We start from the raw sequence: 24,304 nt of genomic DNA, 5'->3' as shown, positions 1-24,304 counted from the left end.
ATGCCACATTTCCACATAAAACACTCTATTACTCATCCTTATTATTGCAGATGGTGCCTTTTGAATGAAACACTTACACCAAGATTGAAAGCATCTTAAGAATGTAAAAGAATGAGTCTTTAGTTTATATCACATCAGTCCAAATAAAAATAGCGCCGGTTCAGAAAAGTATTGTGCTTTTTTTCATTATTAATTTGCCATGATTATGTTGCAGTTTTGGATGCACCCAATGCAAAGCTTGAGAGTTTGTCTAGCTGCTGTGGAAGAATAAATTAATGAATTAAGTAATGATGGAACCATTGTTAATGACATGATGACAAAGTTTAGCAACCATAACATAAAGACTTCCTGCCTAGTATTAAGTAAGAACACTTAGTCTCCATTCTGAAATCTGGAGGTGTCCTGTGGTTTCTGCAACCTTGACATTAGGAAATAATGGCATCATTGTGGATTAGGATCACTTCCTAAAAATGTAATCATGAACAATATGTTTGGTATTCTAGGTCAGGCAATAACTTCATAATATTTTATATGTTGAGTCATTCATAGGCATCTGTTACAGAGGAACCTCAGCTCTACATTTTGGAGCTGACCACAAAAAAGTGAAGTATTATTGCAATATTGGAGAAACAAGTGAGAAATGGGGCCACAAACAATATTTTGAGTGGTGGCATACACTGAATTATTCTGCATCTGCTATCCTCCAATTTTTTAGAGAAAATTTGGAGAGATGTGGCTGGTAGTGCTCCTGGAGCCGCTGTGGGAAATGGAAGGTGTTGAATCTTTTACTAAATATTGAAAAACATATATAACTAAAAATAGTAAGAAGAAGAAAACAAAACCGAAGTTTGACGTTTTTGATAACAATCACATTATTCTTTTAACATCAAGAATTGCTTTAGGCTTTTATTAACTTACACCAGTTTAAACCTTTTGTAATAGGCATCAAGACTTACTTAATTACAATTTAAAGGCTTTTGCAAAGGTCAGGAAGAGGAGACTGGATATGTTAAAGTTAGAACTCTTAAAGAGAAACAGATGAATTGGAAGTTAATAACACATAGGGTTATACTTCTGTAAATGTCTGAAGTCAATTTCCCCTGTTGGTTGACTACTTCATGAATAGGGTGTGCAAAATAGTATATTTTCTAAAAAAAAAAAAAAAAATTCAATTCAATTATAACTCTACAATTACTGTTTGAATAACACTGGCTATTACAAATATGATCTGTGGCATTCTAATTACTTTAATCAATCCATATTGAACTTGCTTAGGAAATAAATAAAATAAAATAAAATAAGGATGTTCACATGACACTTAATGTCTTAATAGGTTCGACCTAAAAAAGCTGACAGTAGAAGATGGATTCCACCGAGATGCACTGCAGAATGGCACATGAAATCAGCTTTACAATATGGATGATCAGATGGTCCCTATGTCCACAAATATAATCTTGCACAAACACAATTTTGGTCAATATTTCTCACTTAAAATAGTACACAAGGTGCCTTGTATGTTTGACAGTAACATTTAAGCCTGAATTTGAATAATAAACCTTAGGTTTAGTTTTTCTGTTTTAGCTTTAGTTCTTGATTTTTTTTTTTTGTTTGTTTGTTTCCATATTTCAAAGGTGCATTTAAATTTGGCAAATAAATCTACACAGTTTCCCTCTAGGAGAAACGTATTCAGATTCAATTTCCTACCTGTAGCAGAAAACCTTTTTCCCTCAACATGTGCGTGCGATTCTCTCTTCGACCACAGGGGGCGATGTCTCCCGGTCTGTGATCGCTGAAGTTTTACAGGAACCTCTGACGTGTCAAATCATCGCCATTTTCCTGTGAAGGAGGAAACGCCTAAAGGGAAGAAAACATATCGAGCGAGTGAGTTGAAACAATTTATAACAAAACTAAATGTTTAACCTTCTGTAAAATCTTACCATAGACTGTAGTTATGTAGGCAGACATGTTTGTACAAGCTAAATAAAACCGCTTCACGTGTTTGCGGTATCAACACATTCAGAAGCAGAGTAACTTACTGCTAGGAGAGCTAGTTTCTCTCGACGATGCTGTTCTTAGCTTCGTATTTTCCCCTCACATATTATATGCTAGGTTGTTGTTAAAATATATAACAGGGTGAATTGTTTAAAATACCATCTAGTTGGCGTGCTGCCTTTGGCGTTATTGTACCGCAGCATGCTATTGTGGATGTTTGTTTCAACTTTTCGCACCGCACCCTGAACAGTCAGCTGTAAAAGCTGCTGCAGCCTCCGTGGCTTCTTGGATGGGAATCCATAAATGGCCCCAAGTGACATAATTCCCACGAAGCAAATACTACTGTAAATGTTTTGGATTGTCAGCTTGCATCCATGTTAAGAATAACCTCGATAAAATGTATTGCATAATTATTATTATTATTATTTTTAATCCTAACTATGTAGGACTATTTAAAGAGCAGTTTAAGCAAAACTTTAGTGGAACCATTCACTATATGTATAGTCTGTACAATAACTTACTCTGAAACAAATTAAGAAATTACTAACACCATTGGTGTATTTTTTTTCAATTTGATGTGTCTGTGGGGATTTATTTACCAAATTTATTAAAGATAAAATTGTTGAATTTGTTCTACAGAAGCTTCCCTACACTATTTGTTTACAGGTCTCATGAAGAAGTAGGATGATCACATACAATGGTGTGAAAGTGTTTTTCCCCTTCCTGGTTTCCTATTTTTTGGCTTGTTTGTCACACTTCAGTATTTCAGAACATTAAACCAATTTAAATATTAGTCAAAGACAACACATGTCAACACAAAGCTCAGTTTTTAAATAAAGGTGTTTTATTATTAAAGGAGGAAAAAATCCAAACCTACATGGCTCTGTGTGAAAACATGATGACCCCCTAACCTAATAACTAGTTCGGGCACTCTTACCAGTAACAACTGCATTCAGTTGTTCTTGATAACTTGTAATGAGTCATTTTCAGTGCCATAGAGGAATTTTTGCCCAACTCATCTTTGCAGAATTATAATTTAGCTACATTGAAGCATTTTTGTTCATGGGTGATCTTTTTAAGGTCATGCTACAGCATACCAATAGAATTTGGATCAGAACTTTGAGTAGGCCTGTGTGGTACACAGCAGAATTCATGATTTCATTTAACACAGCCAGTCTTTCTGGCCCTGAATTAACACAACAGCCCCAGACAATCACACTACCACCAACACATTTTACTCATGGTATGATAATATTCTTTTTTCTGGAATGAAGGTTTGGATAATTTTTTCTCACTCAATATTAAACACTTTTACTTAAAAACTGAATTTTGTGTTTACTCGTATTATCTTTGACTTTATTACTGAAGTGTGACAAACATGCAAAAAAAGAAATCAGGAAGGGCATCAACACGTTTTTCACACCAGAATAATAAATTAAATGAAACAAAATCAAAGCAATATCTTATTGTTTAGATGGCTGGAGATTGTAATTAGGTAAGAATTCATATTCTTATCTTTTCCTGTGTGCAAAGGTTGTTTATCCAAGAGTCTTATAAAAAAGTATACTGTAAATGTTTTATTCCACTAACAACATGAATGAATAAAGTGTTGCAAATTACATTTATTTTGCTTTTATTATCTTGGGTATCTAATAACTGTGTGTGTGGTTTTTTTTATCTTACTAATTTCAATTAGTTTTACTTTTTCACTGAACAGTTTGTTTGGAAACATCTGACTTTGAGATTTCTATGTCTGATAAAAGCACCAATTGGAGATTGGTGTTGCCAATATTGCATTAGAGATATAGATTGCTACATTTACTCTGTTCAGATGGGTGTGGAAAAAGTGTTGCTGTTTTACAGTGAGTGGGTACATAATCACCACAAGAGAAAAATATTTCAGACTTGTCAGCATTCGTAAACACAAAGCAAATTTTAAGAATTTCATTTCAATAAATCAAGATATTTTGTCTACATTATCAAAGCTTCTCATGGTACTAAATGGAGCAGCAATTTGTTGATTCATTGTTCATCAATTGTTTATGCTTGTCCTCAGATTTGGCAGATTTATCACACCGTTTTTGTCCTGAAGTGATTTTTTCTCCCATCACCGGCAGCCATGGGGAATATGTTTGCGGGGCTCTTTAAAATGTTTGGGAAGAAGGAGATGCGGATACTAATGGTCGGCTTGGATGCTGCAGGAAAGACAACTATTTTGTACAAGCTTAAACTTGGAGAGATTGTGACAACCATTCCAACAATAGGTGGGTCAATAGGTGCTAAGCTTGTGCTTAGCACATGGCTGGACAGAAGGCTATTTGAGGTGTGTTTTGTCTGGCTGCTAAAACTTGTTGCTTAAAATGCCTTTTTTTTTTTGTTGCTTTCTTCCTTAGGTTTCAATGTAGAGACAGTAGAGTACAAGAACATCAGTTTCACAGTATGGGATGTTGGTGGTCAAGACAAAATCCGACCACTGTGGCGTCATTATTTTCAGAACACACAGGGTAATTTTTGATCAGTTTTATATTTCATTGTTAGACCAACTGCTTTGGAAAAATCCTCATCACTCTTTTCTGTCTTCTTTTATATATATATATATATATATATATATATATATATATATATATATATATATATATATATATATTTATTTATATTTAGGTCTGATTTTTGTCGTGGATAGCAATGACAGGGAGCGATGTGCTGAGGCTCGGGAAGAGCTCTTGAGGATGTTGGCTGAAGACGAACTGCGCGATGCTGTTCTTTTAGTGTTTGCTAACAAACAAGTAAGTAACGAAAGCCTTAAAAACATATGAATGCCATTTTCTTTGTTAGCCCCCTCTTTTTTTTCTAGGTGCTAGCTTTTAAAATATTTCTCCCTGATTTGCTTGCAGGACCTTCCAAATGCCATGAATGCTGCAGAGTTGACAGACAAGTTGAACCTTCACTCCCTGCGTAACAGAAACTGGTACATCCAGGCAACCTGTGCCACTACTGGAGACGGTCTCTATGAAGGACTTGACTGGCTGTCTAATCAGCTCAAAAACCATTAATGGCTAGAGCATTTAAAAAATACTCTGTTCCACCCAATCCCTCATGTTTTCTCCTTTCTAAATAAAACTGAATCAACCCCATACTGGAAACCATCCCTCTACTCAGCTTTGATCTCCTATACAGAGGCCAGTGGTGGGGTTTTTCTAATCTTGTAAAGCTTTTGTTAGTACACTTTATTTTATGTAAATATAAATAATTTTCGGTAATGGGGATCTTATTGCACTGACTTTTCTTGGCTGTTGGGTGGCTTTAACTTTGACAAAGAAATTAAGAGAAGAAATTTACCAGAATATTTTGGCCCCAGAAACTCAACACAATCAAATGGTCTCAGTTAGGTAATATAAGGACTGATCAGTGGGGAGGGAGAGTGTGATGAAATAAACCGAATTATACTGATGCACTACTTGAAACTGCTGCAGTAACATGTAACAAATCTTGAATTTAAACAGAACACTGACATTAATCGTTTGTACTGACATTGCTCTTGTCTGTGAACACTCACCAGCTTTTTGTAAAAAATTTGATGGAAGTGAACATACTGCAGTGATCGCACACTATCTGTATAATGGTGTTAGGTCGGCACTGGATCGGTTTTGATTTTTCTATTTAGGAGTCTCAGGTTGATCATATGTAGCTTTTTCAGAGCAAGCATGTCTACTGGGTGTTTATATCTTTACCCAGAGGAGAAACTCCTTGCCCTACTGCGTACGTATCCCATTAACTCTATAATCATTTATCTGTGAGTGTACTGTATGAAATATATTGAGCTGTTTGGTGCCATAGTTTAAGGTTTTAGGCAGCTGATCGCATGCTTGATTCTTCTCAGTTTGGGGAATAGCATTTTGAAAGCAATACCAAAATCAGCGGCATCAAAGTGCTACCATCTTTGATGTAAACAAAAAGCCAAACAAATGCCTTTATTTTTCCAAGATTTGTCTTACAAAATGTTGGTGTTTCCTTCTTTTGTTGGTGCATTATGTTCTTCTTGATTTCTAATTGCCTAAATGTTCTGATATTGCAATAAGTCTGTCGATGTTAATGTTTGTCAAGATTTGTGGAGGGTTCGGGGTCACATTGCAATAAAAGTGACCGGCTACAAAATGATTCTGGAGTTTTATTGTACTACACATTCAAAACTGAATTGTAACGCTTTCAACAACTGTCACTTAAATAATTGCATATTCAGTCATTTTTTGTGAAATATGATTCTTAGCTGAACAGTGTTTATTATTTTTATTTAGGAGGTATGAGTTACCCTGATTTCCTTAAAATCCAGAAAACCAACTGTTGTTAAATGGATTCAAGCAATGTATAATTTGATCTTGGCTTAAATACAGCTCTGTGAGTGCCTCAGAGGTTTGTTAGAATAATTTGGGGGTAAAGGCATCAAGAAGACCAAGGAAAATGAAAATGGATAGAAAATGTGAACTCCAAACCTGCTGAGGCATGAACATCCGACTAAACTGAGAGGCCAGGGAAGAAGGGCATCAAGCACTTGGCTTGAGTTGAGAATTGGTAAACAGAACCAGAGTTACAATGGAAAGGTTTAGATCAATATTCATGTTAGAATGGCTCATACAGTCAAAGCACTAACCCAAATCTAATTGAGAATCTATCACAATACATTAACTGGTATTGTGAAATCTTCAGTGTGTGTGAATATTTTTGCAAGACACTTCAACAGATTCATTATGAACTCTTGTAATATTAATCTTAACAGTTAATACTTAAGAAAAAAATGTGGAAAAACCTCAAAATCATCATGAAATGAGGAAGAAATACAATTCCCATAAGTGATGACCCACCCACTGTTGAGGTTAAAGCAGTAATGTGAAGAGCATACCCTGCTTCACTTTGTGTAAGGGTGGCAGTCTAGCATTCTTGCAGGTTGATTAGGCTGCCATGGTTAATGCAGCCAAGCCTATAAAACATGGCAGGAGAGCGTGGTAGTGGTGGAAGGCGTAGTAGTTTGAGCCTCAAGTCCCTCCTAGGGTGGCTTTGTCTGGCCTCTGCTCCCGCTGCTTCATCAGCTTGGTTCGTGTGTGGCAGCAGAACGGTACTCCGTCATAAAAAAAGACCAGTCTGGTATTTGGCACTCTTCTTAATGAACATCTTGCTCTTTTGTGTGTGTGTGTGGTGTGGGTGGGTGTGTGTGTGCGTGCACCCCCCAGGTACCAGCATGCAATAACTCCTCTTTCAAACCCATTCAAGGCAAATGCAAGCACTACACTCTTAAGTGAAGAGCATTCCACTAGTATCTTACAGCATCAAGAAGTATCAGCCGAAGCCATTTCAACTAAAAACCTAAAATTGGTTTATCAATATCCTAATACAATATGCTTTATAATTTATGAAATTAAAACTGTGTCCACATTACAATACTACTGTATGTTTCAATGGGAAGGGAAAAGTGTCAGCTAATGTATGTTAGAAAAAATTATAAAACATAAAAAGATGAACTTTTGCCTCACAGGAATTCTTTGGAAAATCAAAGCCAAAAAGGTTTTGGACAAACAAGCAAAACAAATACAGTTGCGAATTTAATAAACTGTATTGGAAACAAGAAGAGCTCATCACCAAAATTCAATAGAAACACCAAACTCATCTTTCCCACATGAGGAACTGATAGTATGATATAAAGCATAACGTAAGAAGCATCACAGTTTTCCTGCCTGTCCATGATCCAGGAGGTCCCAAAACGCTGCGTGTGCACTATGCATCTCTGGTTTTGGTGGGGGAGCGCGGGACATTAGTCGTCCGAGTCTGTGTCGTGGCGTCTCCTGTGGCTTTGTGTGGCACCAGCGGGGGCCTTCTTGTGGAAGGCAGAGTTACTGCGGGCTGGAGACCCCCCGTCAGAAGAGTCTGTGTCGTGCCTCTGCCGTCGATGACGGGGGCGGGAAGGCTGTCGCTCGGCCTTTGCTCCCTCCCTTGAATGGCTGTCATGGGGTCTGGCTCCACTCTGACTATGGTATGATGGATTATGATGATGGTGGTCCTTTCTGTGTCTGAAAAGTAAAAGGAAACAATCAATGAGTGGGGTGTGGTGGGGTATCCGATAAGATGTAGCACACACCACTGGGGCATCAGCGACTGCATGGTGCTTTATGAGGGACATGCACAAAAAGAAAAAAGTTGCTTTAAAACCTTATATCAGTAGTTGTATTTGCACCTCTCAATCTGTAAGTAAATTGTATTTATATAGCACCTTTCATAGATAAAAATCACAAAGTGCTTCCCAGATAAACTAAAAACTATGATACTCTCCATATGAAGCAAATTCTATTCTCATTCTCACAAATTACTTCCTACAACTCTTGTAAGCATTGTAATCCTAAATATAAGAAAATACCAAAACTGAAAAAATAAATTTGCTAGGAAGCAAAGTGTAGAACAGTGTCCCAGCGCCATCTAGTGGTGATCTACTATTTTGCATCACTGGTGTTAAAATGAAGACAATACAAAGAAATGATGCATTAGAGTAGAAAGCCTTTGATGTCATTGCAATGAATGTATACATGGACATTAGAGTGTTGCCACTGCTACTTTTTAAAAACATAACACAATAAATGCAGGTAGTTCAAAAAAACCAATGGATTTCCTCAAAAAATTGATCCTTAATTCTAACACCCTATGCTCAGCCTTTGTTATTCAGAGAATGAGTTGTTCCACACTTTTTTTCAGTTTTGCCAAATGTTTTTATCAGTCTTAGGATTGCAGAATTTTTAGAAACCTAATTGTTGTTGTCTCTAAGTTGCCATCCTGTAATAGCAAAGGCCAGATCTCTTTCACTTGAAGAAATGCTTAGCCAACGTTCAGAGCAGCAGGTTTCAAATAAAATGGCCACAATTAATGACAAATCCGAGTCCTTTACCGACATTACTCATGTAATATTAATGAAAAAATAACATCTGCTATTACCAATTTTTATCTCTACAAAAAGTAAAGTTGTAAAAAGCAAAATGCAATTTTTTAAGGTCTTATCAGCTCTAGTGGCCTCTATTTGAGAGTGGTCAGACATGAAAGAAAGGAAACATAGTGACCACCATAACTACAAAATGTCCACACATTTCCAAGAACATGAATGAAAATATAAAAGTCAACCAAATCATGCTTCAAAGCAGCTTGCATGCTTCCTTTGTGATTATGATATTGCACACAGTGAAATTGGATGATGTTTCTGATTTGATAAAATGTGTGGATTATTTGAGTACATCACAAACCAGTTTGTGATTGGACATACCTTTTCCTGTTATCATCCGATGATGAGGACTCAGAGGTTGACGAATCTCGTCTTTTCCTTTTCTTCTTTTTTTCCTTCTTCTTCTTTTCCTTTTTGTTCTTTTTTTCTTTCTTTTTCTTTTTGCTCTCATGCAGACTAAAATTAAACAAAAGTGGACCTTCATTATCATGGCCTATTATATCCAGACTACCATTTCATCATGTCTGCTTAATGATATAAAGGGTTAGTAAAATTCGCATTTACCCTTTTTCTGTCTCTTCTGATTTTTCAACGCTCTCAGATGTTTTTGTTGCAGATGTTTCTAGACGACCTTCAGTCTTGTGGTGCTGCACAACAAGAACGGTTACAATTTTGCACTAAGGTGTAGAGATTATAGTAGGAAATAAATCTTAAGTAACCATTAACTGAACCTGTCATTGTTACAAGGATTTCTCATCAGGTAATCTGCATTTAACTAGTTGAAAAGAAAACTGAACTCACTGTAAAAATTGGCAGACCCATTTTAGCAGCTTCTTTCTCTTTTTGGGACAGCAACATCTTCCGTGACCCCACACTTCAAACACAAGCAGAGGAGAAAAACAAGCATTTTGTGTCAGCCAAGGCCATTTTTTTCGGTCGCACTATTTAACCAAAAGGTAATTCAGAGGATCTTTCAGTAAACTGAAGAACCAGAAAAAAACAAATATTACATTTAAGGCCCACAACCATTCGTGACATTTTAAATTGCTTTACACAGTTGGATTGTACGAGAAAACTGAGATATGATTCAATTTGCTGGTGTTGGCCAGGACTCTGGCTGCATGGATTATTTGGATCCTTTGGATAAGCTGCAGTTGCCTTTTTTTCTGCAGATACAATTACAAAAATCTAACTTAGAAAAAATAAAATCAGGAAACATTTTAATATGGCAAAGTCTTCAAAATGGTAGCAAATTAATTTAGTAACATCATCCAGGTTTCCTGCATTGTAGTTTTAGCCTCAATGGGTCTAGTTAAGTGCCCATCTCTATTCTTGTGTTTTTGGAACCCTAAACAATTTAGTGTTTTGTACAATAATTTGGAGAAAATTCTCATTCATTAATAATTGGTGTTATGAACTCATTGTCTGAGTCTGTAGTCATGTGGAGACCAACAAATATAAAGTTGCATATCAGACTGGATATTTTAAATAGATATTATAGTACTCTATAATCTAAGCTCAGGAGATTGTATATATGTTCAATAAATGTGACCCAAGAATGGAGCCTTGTAAAACATCACCAGATCTTTGTTTGCTCAGATTTATAATTGGCAAATCAAACAAAGTTGTTGCATAAGCCATATCATTTGATCATCTCAATGATCATTTCCAAAAATGTTAGCTTAGATATGGGCCTATAATTTGGCTTCTTTAAAAGAAGACTGAGTGTTGATGTGCTCGTCTCAATATTAAATGCATTCATTTTCAAGTCAGGTAAGTGTGGTTACAGTGTTCTAACCTGTAACCTGATTACAATACAAGGACTCACATTCCAACTTGAAATGGAATCATTGCTAATTTTATATGATATGGGTAATCACCTGGAGCTTCCCAAGCCTGATATACGATCCACGCTCCTCTCTTCACCATCAGCCTCTTCCCTTCTACAAACCTCTACAAGATCCTGTGAAATTTGAATTAAATTTAAACCATTTGATCTTAAGCAATAGTGAACAGATTTATTCTGTTCACTAGCAAAAAAAACTTACCTCTTTGGTAAGACCAGTTGGTTGTCTCTTTATAACTTTGTGACCTCTAAATTGAGAATGTAAATGGTTTGTTAAGCATTTGAAGCTCCAAAGTTCTTGTGTTAAATAATGTACATGTGAAGTCATACATACAGCGCAGCCATCAGCGCCTCCTCTTCTGCTGCTTTCACAGCAGCAAGTTCGTCCTCTTTGGATAACGGTTTGCCAGTTTTTTTGTCTTTTGAGTACCAGGTCAGATCTTTACCTTTTTGCCATCTTCCAACCGGTGCCATCAAGGAGTTTCCTAAAAACGAAACAGAGCAAATGGTTGGGGACAGTTTAAATGTTGATGTCAAACAAATTCAGAAGCAAATTTTTCCTCCCAGTTTCTTACATTTTGATTTTATTTCATTACATATCTTAGATTTGCACGACTATGAGCAGTTGGGCAACAAGTAAAACACGTCTCTAGATCAAATGTTAAATGACTCATGCTTTTTAAGTTTGTATTACAACCTAAGCTTTGATTTCCACTGAAAACACACCAGCTGGACTGTTTAGCTTCAATAAAATTATTAATTTCCCAGTAATTTGTGTAAATAGCATACACATACTGACAATGCAAAGACACTCCTCCAGGCTCTGATTGGTTGTTTTTGCAGACGGACCTTAGAGAGGAGGCAGGAGTGTGACTCTTTCCTACAGACTATTTGTCTCATATTATATTGTCACAACAAAGTGACAGTTTTTTAAAAAAGTTACCTACTGCAGCTTTAATTGGTATAGAGTGAAGAGATTTTAGGATGAGGATATTTACTCAAATCTTTTGATTTAGGTAAATATCCTAACTAGCAGCATCTTATATCAATCAAAGAGTATTTATTAACTGTTTGGTAAATGAGGAAAAGGTGTGTTAAAAGACTGAATAAATTTATTTTAGTCAATCAGGTTGTGCTAAGAAGGATCCCAACTTTGGACATATTTCTAAATTAATAAATGTCATGTGTGATATTTACAGATGTAGATCAACAAGTAAAAATACCATCTAAAATCTAATATGATTCAGTAATTCAATTCAAAAAGTGAAACTTGTTTATGTTATAAAACTTCAGAGAAATAGCCCAACTAAAATGCTTCTGAGATTGCTTCTGATTCCTGAGCAACTTAATTTAATGATTGACAGTTGTGGCCTGTTTCCCATATATGTCCATGTATGCTAACTCTTGAACTATTACTGTGGCTTTAATTCACACCTTTTGAATTTCCCCAAAGACAACAGTTCGTTGTTAATTGTGCAGCTGCACCAAACGTCTTTCCTTCCAATTAATTTTCCATTATCATATGTAAATCTTAACAGGCAGCTTCTTTAGGAATAGTCTGTTGTGGCTTACCCTCTTTGTGGAGGGAGTCAATGACTCCTCAACAAGGTGTGACTATGTAGTAGGTCATAACTTAATCTTTCTTTTTTTAAGACCTTATGTAGCTCCTGTAAGTGAGTATCATCAAAAGGAAGAGAAACAAACTATTGTACCATATCAATTTAAGTGTAATCAATGTATACAAGTTTCACATATAGAAATTAATTGCTGAATAAATGAATTTCCCGATGTTGTTCTAATTTACTGAGCTGTACTTGTATGGGTTCCATAAAATTAGGACTGCAATGTGTTTGTTTGTTTTTTACATGCTAAAATGTTTAACCAACACAATTTCGTAAATTGTTATCTTTGTTATCTTATTTGTTTACTACAACATATAGCTTGGCAAACAAGTTGTGCAAGGCTAGCTCGCCTTTTATGTCACATCTGTGCTGCTACGTAGCTCCTCTTGTCTGGCATGCTGACTAGCTGGGCAGCGGTCAGGGCACAGAGAGGCTCTTTCTGCCTAAAGAGGAGGCAATGTGAAAGTGGAAACTAGCTGTAGGGGAATAAAACACGCATTCAAGAGCAAGCAAATCAAGCCGTCCAAATTCCATGTAATGAGGGACTCTACATCAAAAGGTATGAGACAGCCGTATGTGGGGGGCAGCATGTGTTTACAGCCTGCGATTTTTAGCTATCTTCCCTCGTCGTTTGCTCGCTAGCCGTCTGATTAGCGCTGATAAAAAGCTACGCTTCTGAACTTACCCAGATAATTCTCTCTGTGTTTATCGACTTTCACGTCGTCCCAGTTGAACTGGTCCTGACCTCCGCGTAGGCCCCCAGATCTTGACGAGCCAAACATTTTAGGCAGAAAAAGTCCCGAGAGTTGCGAGAGAATCGGTAACACGCCGATAGCGCACGCAGCTAACGCTAGCAACCCGAACCGTGTGATTGGTCGGGCCTTCGGGAATCTTTCATCCGGGGAAGTTGTGCGGTGAGTTTTAACGTCCCACTATCGAAAGAGGGAGCAACATGTTAACTGGTATGGTTTAATTTTAGAAACGTACGCCAATTGAGGCGAATGTTTTTAAATATAGCAAAAGAAGTTGCAGCAGCGCTGCCTTACAACTAGCCTATTTCGAGTAGCTACGGTAACAAGCGCGTCCTTGACGTGTTTATACAGCTATTACGAACTACTTGCAATAATATAAATATATAAGTTCTGTACTGACTTTTTTTCTAAAATGTTCGTGGCTAAAGTAAATTACGAAAAAAAACAACCGTTTCCTGGTTTTACCGCGCGTGGTTTTGACGCTGAACGCTGATGTTTTGGTCCGCAGTGATGACGCAGGCAGCACAGTTTTTATCTAATGGCTCTCACATCGAGAGCTCAGGCCAGTAGAGGAAGAAAATCCTCCGGAAACGGTCTCAGAGGCTTGGAATAATCTAACCCTCGATGTACCTGAGACATTTTACAAGACTGTTTTCAGGTAGGAGGGATACTGTTTATGTTTTGTCGCCTCTTTCCCTCCCGGATGTCTTTTAATGTCTGGGTGTGCCATTCATTCCTGGAGTTTGCTAGTTGACATAGTGTAGCCAGGAAAAGATGGAGCTGAAATGTAGGGAGTTTTCAGTTGATTGGGATACTTTTTATGCAACTTTTTACTTTTTTCATTTGTAATTTATTTGGAGCTGAAGCAGGTACCTAAGGAAGCATTTTAATCAGTAAATACCAACAACCTCATACCTTTCAGTACAAACTGAAAATTTCAGGTTTTAACTTCTCAGTAATTATATTCACGTTAAGGCAGCATGATGGATCTGCAGCTTGTAGTAAGTGGTCAGTCACTTACCACTACTTCCACATTTTATTTAATTAAATCTTTCTAAATCAAGTGGTGCTCATAATTGTTTAAATTTTTTTGTTTTGAATTATGGCAGTTTTAACAAGTAAGAATAATCAATCAGAAATATGCAGTCAAAACATTAAAAATGAGATTTGAATGTGGGTTGTTTTTCTACGCAGATCGTAAATACTCATTACTCTACATGTGGTGATAGCATGATAGCACTGTTTAGCTTCTCTTTGTCTGCATTGTAAGCATTTCTGTATTTTAGTTGTATTTTCTAAAATGTTCTGGAACTTCCTTCTCCTTAGGAAATCATTTAGGCTGTAAAATAGCAAGAATTTTTTTAAACAAAAAAATAACATATTGGCACGTCACTGTTTGTAACGTGCCAAACCGTTTTAAAGACTAAATTTATTTATTCATTTACATTTTAAAGAATATTTAAATGATTACGAAGGAAATGTTTTCATCAAAATCTTTTTAGTTTCAGTTCTTTTGTCCTCTGGCATTTATGGAACTCCTGAGATTTAACTTTATTCAAGGCAAATGCTAGTCACACGAGTGAGAGTGCACGGGTTTAAAATTAGTTATGGCGCTGTCTCCAATAAGTATCAGTTCCTGCTGGTTGTAGTATCATGTGATTTTTGTTTCCCTTCATGCATCTCCTTATCTGTTGCAAAGAATAAAAAAAACAGAGGCTGGTTTAACGTGGTACGTAGTCCTGCCACGCCCTCTTGCTTTCTCCTCTGCTTTCGTTCTGTTTTGTCTCAATCAAACCTTCACAGCTCACTTCACCTCTTCACCTGCTTGACCTCTTGTTCATTAAAAGGTAAGGAGAAGCACTACAGGTGGCTCTCTAATATTTGTTTGAGCAACCTGATGGAAGACATTGGTAGCGGATTAGATGTAGCATCGAAGTGTAGAAACGGTGGGAATATGAGAGTCGAAACAGACTCTTGGCTTGAGAGCTTTTGTCACAAGGAAGTTGTTGTATAATTGAGCTTTGAATGGTTTTAAATGGCTGTTTGTGTGTTATCCAAATCAGCCTTTCTTCTTTCACCTCTTGTATGAAGTTGTTTTTTGATGTCATGTTCAGGTTCAATAGTTTCTTCTTAATGATTTCCCTAGTGACTCTAGGGAAGTCCATAGTGACTTCCCTAGAGTCTGGCTGCTTTGCCTGGCTCAAATCAGGCAACTGTATCTTTTTTTTCCTGAGTTAACCACAGGCCACATTGCTTGGATATTTTTCTCCTCAGCATGACTCTTCTCAAAAACATTTACCCACCAATGCTGGACTGTTAAAGAAAAACATTTTTTTTTATACCTAGAACAATTTTTACTTTTATGAGTAAATCTAATCTAAATCCAGTAAATCCACCTAAACATTCTTTTAAGTAACTCCAGCCCTTTTCTCCTCTTCTGTTTCAGCTATGGCTGGACCCAGGCCTGTGGTGTTTAGTGGTCCGTCCGGGGCAGGAAAAAGCACCCTGCTGAAGAAACTTATCAAGGAACATGAAAATGTGTTTGGCTTCAGTGTCTCTCGTAAGTGTGTCATGCTGTAGCTTGAATAATAAAAAGTCTGCCTTGTGTTTTTGGCCTTTTGTGTTCATGATTTTGATCTGTACTCAAATAAGTGGACAAAAGTTAAAATGTAATTTTTTTTATGGATATATGCACATATATTGTCATGTTTTATTAGGTTTCAGTTTTGTTTTTTGGGTGCTCAATACTTGAGAAAAATATGAATATTCAACAATGTGTTGATAGGCAAAATGTATCAAAATTATCTTATTAATCCTTTTTGCTTGATGCATTATTTTGTCATTTAGAGGTGCAGAAGTTGAAATACAAACACATTCAGTTAACTTTCTTTGTTTTTCAAACCATATAATAATCAACAGATTGTCCAAATGGTATGTAAGTTGGCCAAATGTCCATATACTTACAGCTTTACATCTGAATGGAGACAAGCAAAATGTAGCTTGTGTCAAAATGCAAATTAACTCAACAGAGGGAAGCACTAACCCAATAGCAGTAGACCTGCTGATAAACAGGAAACCTCTGTTCAGTAATGGTAATGCTATGGGTTTAACTAGACTTGGGGATCAGGTTAAGGGTAAGCTATTGTATAAATTTCATACATGCTCCTACTCTTTTACTTTTATGTAATAGATGCTCCCTCAGGGGAGGGAGTTACCCTCTCCCTTGTTACTTTAAATGGAAATTTGTGCATTAACTCTTTATCTTAGGCTAAATATTTTAGGACATGTTTAAATTTAGAACTGAATCCAATGTGTTTTGTCAAAGCAATTCTTGATATATGTAGAACTACTGGAGCAAGCAAAAAAACTCCCCGGTGTCCTTTTGTTGCCAGGAGGATTTTGGTGTCAAGTGGGATGTAATTTTTCCTTTTCTTCTAGTGATCTGCTGGACAACGTATCAAGATGTTGTGTCTTATTATTTGCAGCAAACTTGGTTATGTTTTATTGGTTTTCTTTGTGATTAGGATGTCTTCTACTCTTCCAATTTGCTCTATGAGTGTTATGATTTGTATTAAAAGCTGAATAAATGCATAATATAAAAGAAGAAAAGACATCTGTAAGTACTGAAACTTTTGCAGCTCTGGAGAATCTAACTCTCATATCATTTAATCTCCCAGATACAACAAGAAACCCTCGTCCAGGAGAAGAGAACGGCAGAGGTACAGCATGTGTTTCTGCTTTCACTGTAATAACAGCAGTCCACATGCTTTCTGGTTTTCTATAAGCCCAATCCCTCCTTGTTCTGGTGTTGGATTTTAGATTACCATTATGTTACACGGGAGGCTATGCAGGCCGCCATAAACAACGGCGAGTTCATCGAGAACGCAGAGTTTTCTGGAAACCTGTACGGCACAAGCAAAGCCTCCGTCCAAGCCGTCCAGGCCAAGAATCTCATCTGTATCCTTGACATCGACATGCAGGGCGTGAAGAACATCAAGAAGACAGACCTCAATCCCATGTACATCTCCATCCAGCCGCCATCCATGGAAATTCTGGTGGGCACAATTGGAATTTGCTCAGCCAGATTGGTTCTGTGAGTTTTCCTGCTAATAATCAGTCTTGTTGGGAGTTACAGGAGAAGCGATTAAGGGACAGGAATACCGAGTCGGAGGAGAGCCTTCAGAAGCGTTTACATGCAGCCAAGGTGGACATGGAGTTAAGTAAGGAGTTATCATTTATTTCCAAACCTCTAAAGTAGAGCTCCATAAGTATGTTTAAAATGAAACATTCTCTTATGATCTCTCCCATTTAGGTAAAGAACCTGGCATGTTTGATGTCGTTATTGTCAATGACGATTTGGAGGATGCTTATAAGAATTTAAAACAATCTCTTCTTGAGGTGAGCCACTTTTGCAGCTCCTGTATTTGCATCAAAGGAGCTAAAATTAGCTTTACCAGGCAAGCTGCTCAACAGTTGAGAGTAGCTGTGAGGATGGTCAGCTGTATTGTTTCAACTTGTGATGGAGGAGACAGAAGGTGCTGCTGTCGTTTTGGAACCCAATAATTAAATATCAAAGCACATGTGTTTACAAATGTGAAAACGCCTCTGGTGAGGAGGCAGTGGTGTTAATTGGTTTCCACTCATCTGAGCCGCTATGAGGGCATGTAGAAACACGTAGACTCACTGATAACTGCAGAGCAAGCACAGATCATTAACACTGGAGCAGATGAGATGGTTGGCTTGTAGTCTACTAAGAGTATTGTATCTGGAAAGTTAACAGATTTCATCAGGAATTAAAGATTCCAATTAAAATGATTCTTTTGTAAAAGTTCTTAAACTTAAAATGGGCATATCAGTGGAATTTTGCCATGTTTTGTCATGTTATAGTCACAAACCTCAATGTGACTATATCACTTATTTTACAACATATATTTTACTGGGATGTTGTAGATCAGCACAAAGTAGCATGCTTTTTTTTCTATGCCACGTAATGACAAAATGGTTTTCAGATTTTTAGCATGCCTTTGTAGTCACACCCTCTCAGTCAATACTTTCAGGAAGCATATTTCATTTAGGTTCTTGAACTGTTTTGATCAATCAAATTTCTATATTTTGGACTTGTTGTGAAAAGAAGGTAATACTCATAATTATATACATGATGTACAGGATCTGTATTTAATTCAGAATGACCCATTTTAGACGTTTCTATATTAGATCTTAACTGATCTAAGTTTGTCTAAATACAAAAAACTGAAGCTGCTGTGGCAATTTTTCATGATTTTTGGAATGCACAATAATAAAACCCAACCAGGGACTGGTTGACTGAAGCACTTCTAATATTTAAAATATAAAAAACGGACAAAAATCTACAAATGAGCCCGAGGTATGAATTTTGAAATGTAAATACTGCAGTAACAATGCAGGGTTTATGTGTTTGACACATCTGGTAATGGGCTTGATTTTTCTCTCTGTAGGAAATTAACAAAGTCAAGAAAGCCAAGACTTCTTTGTAGAAGACGGCACCTGCCCTGGCACCTCATCCATTCACTCCCCTATAACTCCAGACCTACATTTGACATGTACATTCCCTCAGATGGTGGTCTGTGAAACTCAGACAGCTTAAATAAGGAATCTACGAACATGTATTTAGATGAAGTTAACTTTAGTAAAAAAAAAAAAAATTTTTATTTTTAATGAGCATTTTTAGATTTTTTTTTCTTTATTCTTTGTTTGGAAAAAAAGCTACTCCAATGAATCTTACTTGAAGTCTGACTTGCACAAAACAGGAAGATTCCTGTTGTTACAGAATTCTCTTCAGTCGGGACTGCATGGTGCCTTGTTCGTGGCACATGAATCAGGGAGCAGTGTGACCCATTCCATCAGGTGGACAAACCGATTTTAGGATGTAAAGCCAGTTGATATGACATGCTGGTTGTTGGCACCAAACTGTGCTCACCTGGTAGTGTCATTTAGTGTTGATGAAGTAGAAAAAATCCAGAGTTGTGATATGTGGTGGTTAGGCAGGGTTTAAAATTCAGGAGGTTGTTTACGTTCAGGAGGTATATACAAGTCAGGCATACTTTTGAAACATTACTGTTATTCCAGAGTTGGTAAAGCCATTCATTTTAAAGCTGTTTTGTTGTTGTATATGTTAACAGTTGTATAAGTTTCATTTGGATTCTGTTGTGCTCAAGTAAGTTAAATCCAATCTTGCTTGGAGAAACAAATCGTTTGTCATTGTCACTTTTTTATGTTTTAAGCGGGGAATACAAAGTTGACTATTTTACAAGTGTAATTTTGTAAACTTTTATATTGTGTAACTTGTTCACATTGTAGCTTTATGTGTATAGTGAAATGACATTCATTGGACTTTAAAGCATAAATAAATGGACATTTTAATATATTGTTTTATATATTCCATAAAACAAAAAAGCACAGCAAATCAAATTAAAGGGGCAGTATTATGTAAACCAGGCATTTTGTTGACTGTTGCATTGATTATTTTATGCATGTTTGAGAAATCTTCTAATCTTTTCTGGCAGCCATTCGAGTTTGCAAAACGCTTGATGGGACCGAGTGCTGCCTTTTCCACAAAGCTCCATGGAGCGGTAGTACCTAAGCTGAGTTTCTGCCTCACAGAGCAACCCTCGCCCACGCATCCCCCATTAAGCTCCTTCAGACTAGCAGCAGCAATTAGCAAGCACCTGGTGGAACTGCTCATCTGCTGAACTCATGTAAACTAGTTTTCGGTGCAACACTCCTAAGAATGACGTTAAAGGCTTTATGGAGGAACATTGTGATGACATGCTGAAGGTATTAGTTACTTGATTGTGCTATTTTTATCACAATGTGCCTGAAAAACACATACTGCTGCCCCTTTAAAGGACGTCTATGATGTACTTGTAAACTAGCATCAATATTTTTTCCAGCAACTCTTACAAAGTAAAACTATTAATGGCACTTTGTAAAATCAATTCATCTGACCAAAAGTTATGTATTCCTGATATTGTTCACTATTTGAGCTTATTCTTAATTCCAGCAATAAGTCCTCTGGAATACTAAAATATGTTACATGTTAAAACTTCAATAAAATGTTACAGCTACAAAGTGCATTATTTGCTTAGTCACATAAGTCTAGCTCAAAAACCCATATGTTCAAAAACCTAGTTTAATTTTATTTAAAAACTGAAATCAATATGCATTTCTTAGAGGATTTTAAACATTTATCACAGTTACTTTTGATTATTAAAGCTTACAGCAGATGAAAACCCAGAACTTAATTTATCAGAAACTTTAATTAGACAAATAGAAAAAGCACTTTAAAAAAAAACAACCTGGAAATTAAGGAAGTCATGAGAAAGACTAATGTGACAGTGGTCCATTAACATCCTCTACAAGGAGGGTAAGCCACAAAAAGAAGCCAGCAGTTCAGAGTGTTGTAATTAGGCAAATTAAAAGGTTACAAAAAAGTGTTGTGGAGAAAGGGAATATTGCTGCTGGAGCCGGTGCTCATTGGATCTGGTGTCTCATTTTACTCAGTTCATAAGTGGTTTAATATAAGGAGTATCCCCACTTCACCCCATCTCCTGCATCTCTATGATGATACTTGTCAATGAGACAAAAGTCTCCGCCTTGTGAATCACTTTGTAACTCTTGAATCGCCTTTCCTTCATGTTCCTCTCAAGGTTGCAGTTACCCCTGTTGCTTTTGTACCCATTAAAAACTGATTTTTTGTCCATTTATTTTTCTGTTAATAAGCTTGAGTATAGTTAGCTTCTGTATAAAGTACATTTTTGCTCTTACCCTCTTTCTGGAGTCTTAACAACTGCTGGACAGCTGTCCAGTCAAAAGAGTTCCCAGTGATGTTCAGGTCATAAAATAGTTTTAACAAAAGATTTCTGTATTATAGTTTTCTGAGAAACAGTGTTCTTTATATTCATCAATATTAACAGGAATACATGCTTGAAACAATATTTTGATTGACTTTTTCAACTGAATTAATTTATTTTTCAATGATAATTTATGGAGATACACCTGTGTACGGGAATGATAGAAGAAGCAGGTAATCTGAAGTATTTTCTGTACATTTATTTAACACTTTGTGCTCAACCTCATTATTGTCCACAACTCCACATGAACATTGCAAGCAATTACAATCTGATAGACCTAAAATATCATAACATTCATAGTCCATACCCAATCGATGACACCTAAATATAGAAACAAACACAGCAACGTCTTCCAAGAAAGTAGTGAAGACCTGGAATTTCAGGTCTTTCAACAATGTCACATAAATACAAGCCAGTACTGCTTAACACGTTTGGTTTACAAAGCAAATACATGCAGTCACTCATAAATATCTCACTGACACACAAAAGGACACCCTTGTTAAGCCCTGTGAGTTAGCAGGCAACTGCAAAACATCAAAAGGCCCAAATTTGTCAAAAAAGCTTTGTAAAAAAAAGAAAAGCAGATGACAGAGAATGGACGTATGTTTCAGGTATCAACTACTAAGGCTTAGTCGATGGTACCTGAAAAAAAACAACTAAGTAATCTAAAGCTCACCAAGGAATCATTCATACATCTACACCAAAGTTTGTCTATAATTTAATTGCACACCAGTGATTGAAACTAAACAACAGCAAGCAGTGCAGAAACTCAGTCTTCACTGCTCATTGTAAGTATTTTCAGTTTCAAAGCTCACAGACACTGTGAAACAAAAAGGTTTCTGAAAAGTAAAAAAAACAAACTTGATGATATGACACTAATATGCGTTTAATGACAATCCAGAAATAAAGTCAGAGGTGTTCAAAATGTCACTGCTTGGATGAGTTACTATTGCAGATATAATGATTTTATGACGGCACATCTATGAAAACAAACATCCAACTCATGAACAATAAAATGTTACTTCATATTTCCTTGTCATCTGTCCACTTAATTCATGCTGCATGTCATGCAGCAGTTAAAATTACAGAATGAGACTGAAACTTGCCTATAGAGACACACGTATCCCTACAATTTGCAGTTTCTACATTCCCTAGCCTAAAGAAAACTCTGAATCCCACAAAAACAACTGAGGATCAGACTATTTTCTGACTGGCTGCTTCAAAACGGAATGGTTTGTTAAATGTAGTAGATATTATTTTGTTAGATTATTTTAACCATGCAAGCAGAAATGTATCCATTTAAGACTAAGGATTTGTGTCACCAATTAGAAGATGTTTACTGGCTTTGAAAGGGCTTCTCTTTAATTTGAAGAGTGACAGGCTTTCCAACTGATGTGTAGCCGTAGGTTTGAGTGGACACTTTGGTTTTAAAGCTCTGCTGCCCGCCCTCTACTCTCTGCACCTCGGAGCAGTAGGAGGGCTTCACCTCTAGCTTTGCATGGCTTACTTGGATTGGGACTTGTCTCTCAGTTCGGGGTCGAGCTCCACTTCCTTGCGGAGAGGCAGAGGGGAAAAGATTATTGGAGAGATGCTCCCTGAAGCGGCCAAAGAAGCCGCTTCTCTGCCTTGGAACAATATCAGGCCGCCCCACATTGAGAAGCACTGGCTGTCCCACTTGGGACCCCCCGATCTCCCTCTGAAGGACAGAAATCTCACAGGGTTTCTCATCAGAGACGTGACAGGAGCTGGAGGAGCCGTAGGTTTCGCCTTCTCCTGGGATGTAATCCTCCAAGTCTTCCAGGTTCAAAATACGATCTCCTTGTTTCAGAACCACTGGTTCAGGCTCCTCATTGTCCTCATCCTCTGGTTCAAAGATAACAGTTTGTTGATCATCCTGGTCATCAGCATCTTCAGCAAGTGTTAGGACAGATGAAAGTTCATGTGGTTCTCTTGGAGCAGAGCCTGAGGCGATCTGAGGGTCGTCTTCCTCCCAGGAGATGCTCTGGCTGCTGATGTCTCCCTTCAGATGTTCCTGCACCTGCTCCACCAGCTTGTTGTTTGAGTTGTTAGCATTTAAGTTGTCTAGGGGAGACCTCTTAGGTCTGGAGGGGGTGGCTGCACGATCGGAGCCTGCGGGTGAGATTCCTCTTCTCCTGGGCAGTCTGGGAGACTTATTGACCTTATACTCGATGACCTCCTCCACTTCAACCCACCTGGGCCTGCTCTCCGCTGCCCTGGCTCCAGCCCCCTCGGGCTCAGTAACATAGAGGGTTGGGATGGTGGTCTTTCTCGGGGTGGGCATCCTTCTTGGCCTGGTTGCAGGTGGCTCAGGGGTGGAGGTCTCAGAGCGGTGGGCTCCAGGAACAGTCAAGCCTGGAGATCTGTGTCTCCTCATGCGTGGGTTCTTCACAACAGTGGTAATCGTCTCCTCGCTGGAATAAATGAAGGAATACATGAGCAGAGGTACTGGCGTATTTGCAAAAACACACGAGACTGAAAGGCTTAAATAACCACATCGTAATGTTAAAGATACACACAAGACCTTCTGTAAAATCAAACTCACTGTAGATGCAGTCAATCACTTATAGCACAATATATTACCATCATCTTTTCTATGTTTTCCTATTTTGTAATTAAACAGTATTTCATTTAGATAAAATTAATTGTCCCAAAAACAAGCTTCTATACCTACACACCACTGGTGAAGTCATACAAGACATAAAGTAACTTATCAGAGTTCATTGAGTACATTTGTTTGTGTTTGTTTTTCCAATCAATTTTGTAAAATGATGTAATTTTAATTAAATGCCGTTGCTCCTTCCTTCAAAGGTGCTTTCTTATATTCTATACGGCTGCAGCATAATATTTAAATCATATGTGAGAACTCTCCATGGAAGTAGTTTGTTTGAAAACCTGGAAAAAAATGCAATAGATCTGGAATGGTTCAGATCTTGTAATTGCAATCTGCCTAAATGTCTAATAACATCACCGACCCAAATCCACAGCAGGGAATTCTGTGAAACTCTGCAGTGGATGACCACAATTCACGATCCAGATTTATTTTTGCTAACAGTGTAGCCTTGTTTGATGAACTATAAATTGCTTATAGTGTGTTTAGAAATATAATACAATAATAAAATGGATAATTTTTACAAATTGTCCATTTTAGTACATTCTGTCCATCTTTCCTCTGCTCTTCTGACATTCCTTCTTCCTTCTTCCTCTAATAG

At 37.2% G+C, this 24,304-nt stretch overlaps 4 protein-coding genes across 8 annotated transcripts in view; 2 read left to right on the top strand and 2 right to left on the bottom strand.

Moving 5' to 3' along the window:
* Positions 1-1,750: 1,750 nt before the first annotated feature.
* Positions 1,751-6,150, top strand: arf1 (ADP-ribosylation factor 1). The gene is made up of 5 exons (XM_032565986.1): positions 1,751-1,881; positions 4,049-4,256; positions 4,386-4,496; positions 4,654-4,778; positions 4,887-6,150. The coding sequence occupies exons 2-5, from the start codon at positions 4,112-4,114 to the stop codon at positions 5,043-5,045; spliced, it is 540 nt and encodes a 179-aa protein (XP_032421877.1). The 5' UTR covers positions 1,751-1,881; positions 4,049-4,111; the 3' UTR covers positions 5,046-6,150.
* A 1,186-nt stretch (positions 6,151-7,336) lies between these two features.
* On the bottom strand, positions 7,337-13,269 carry c6h1orf35 (chromosome 6 C1orf35 homolog). The gene is made up of 8 exons (XM_032565980.1): positions 13,119-13,269; positions 11,146-11,296; positions 11,014-11,059; positions 10,846-10,928; positions 9,767-9,839; positions 9,530-9,612; positions 9,287-9,421; positions 7,337-8,051 (listed from the first exon to the last, which is right to left on the bottom strand). Exons 1-8 carry the CDS (start codon positions 13,213-13,215, stop codon positions 7,796-7,798), a joined length of 924 nt encoding a protein of 307 aa, XP_032421871.1. The 5' UTR covers positions 13,216-13,269; the 3' UTR covers positions 7,337-7,795.
* Positions 12,816-20,923, top strand: guk1a (guanylate kinase 1a). 5 transcript variants are annotated; one of them, XM_032565983.1, is made up of 7 exons: positions 12,816-12,992; positions 15,632-15,745; positions 16,863-16,904; positions 17,005-17,240; positions 17,321-17,405; positions 17,498-17,583; positions 18,660-20,923. In XM_032565983.1, the coding sequence occupies exons 1-7, from the start codon at positions 12,971-12,973 to the stop codon at positions 18,696-18,698; spliced, it is 624 nt and encodes a 207-aa protein (XP_032421874.1). In that variant the 5' UTR covers positions 12,816-12,970; the 3' UTR covers positions 18,699-20,923. The 5 variants fall into 5 exon arrangements, with proteins under 5 accessions (XP_032421874.1, XP_032421876.1, XP_032421875.1 ...); XM_032565985.1 differs by lacking the exon at positions 12,816-12,992 and adding an exon at positions 13,233-13,347; XM_032565984.1 differs by lacking the exon at positions 12,816-12,992 and adding an exon at positions 13,346-13,395.
* Positions 20,924-21,253: 330 nt separating this feature from the next.
* obscnb (obscurin, cytoskeletal calmodulin and titin-interacting RhoGEF b) overlaps positions 21,254-24,304 on the bottom strand; it is a 58,988-nt gene continuing 55,937 nt past the window's right edge. The window contains 1 exon segment of the mRNA XM_032565936.1: positions 21,254-23,506. Within this exon segment, the coding sequence (XP_032421827.1) occupies positions 22,411-23,506 (1,096 nt within the window). The 3' untranslated portion in view covers positions 21,254-22,410.

Source organism: Xiphophorus hellerii, chromosome 6, assembly GCF_003331165.1.
Source record: "Xiphophorus hellerii strain 12219 chromosome 6, Xiphophorus_hellerii-4.1, whole genome shotgun sequence".
Taxonomy (NCBI): Eukaryota; Metazoa; Chordata; class Actinopteri; order Cyprinodontiformes; family Poeciliidae; genus Xiphophorus; species Xiphophorus hellerii.
This window is presented reverse-complemented; position numbering and strand designations above follow the sequence as displayed.

What these genes read in the sequence shown, in the direction of transcription:
- arf1 (XM_032565986.1), top strand. Translation starts at nt 4,112, where the DNA reads ATGGGGAATATGTTTGCGGGGCTCTTTAAAATGTTTGGGAAGAAGGAG. An exon ending in GACAACCATTCCAACAATAG is followed by an intron (nt 4,257 to 4,385) that starts GTGGGTCAATAG and finishes TTTCTTCCTTAG; the next exon opens with GTTTCAATGTAGAGACAGTA. An exon ending in TAGTGTTTGCTAACAAACAA is followed by an intron (nt 4,779 to 4,886) that starts GTAAGTAACGAA and finishes ATTTGCTTGCAG; the next exon opens with GACCTTCCAAATGCCATGAA.
- guk1a (XM_032565981.1), top strand. Translation starts at nt 14,750, where the DNA reads ATGCTAGTCACACGAGTGAGAGTGCACGGGTTTAAAATTAGTTATGGC. An exon ending in GTTTGGCTTCAGTGTCTCTC is followed by an intron (nt 15,746 to 16,862) that starts GTAAGTGTGTCA and finishes TTAATCTCCCAG; the next exon opens with ATACAACAAGAAACCCTCGT. An exon ending in CAAGGTGGACATGGAGTTAA is followed by an intron (nt 17,406 to 17,497) that starts GTAAGGAGTTAT and finishes TCTCCCATTTAG; the next exon opens with GTAAAGAACCTGGCATGTTT.
- c6h1orf35 (XM_032565980.1), bottom strand. Translation starts at nt 13,215, where the DNA reads ATGTTTGGCTCGTCAAGATCTGGGGGCCTACGCGGAGGTCAGGACCAG. An exon ending in GAGGCGCTGATGGCTGCGCT is followed by an intron (nt 11,060 to 11,145) that starts GTATGTATGACT and finishes TTCTCAATTTAG; the next exon opens with AGGTCACAAAGTTATAAAGA. An exon ending in CAACTGGTCTTACCAAAGAG is followed by an intron (nt 10,929 to 11,013) that starts GTAAGTTTTTTT and finishes CAAATTTCACAG; the next exon opens with GATCTTGTAGAGGTTTGTAG.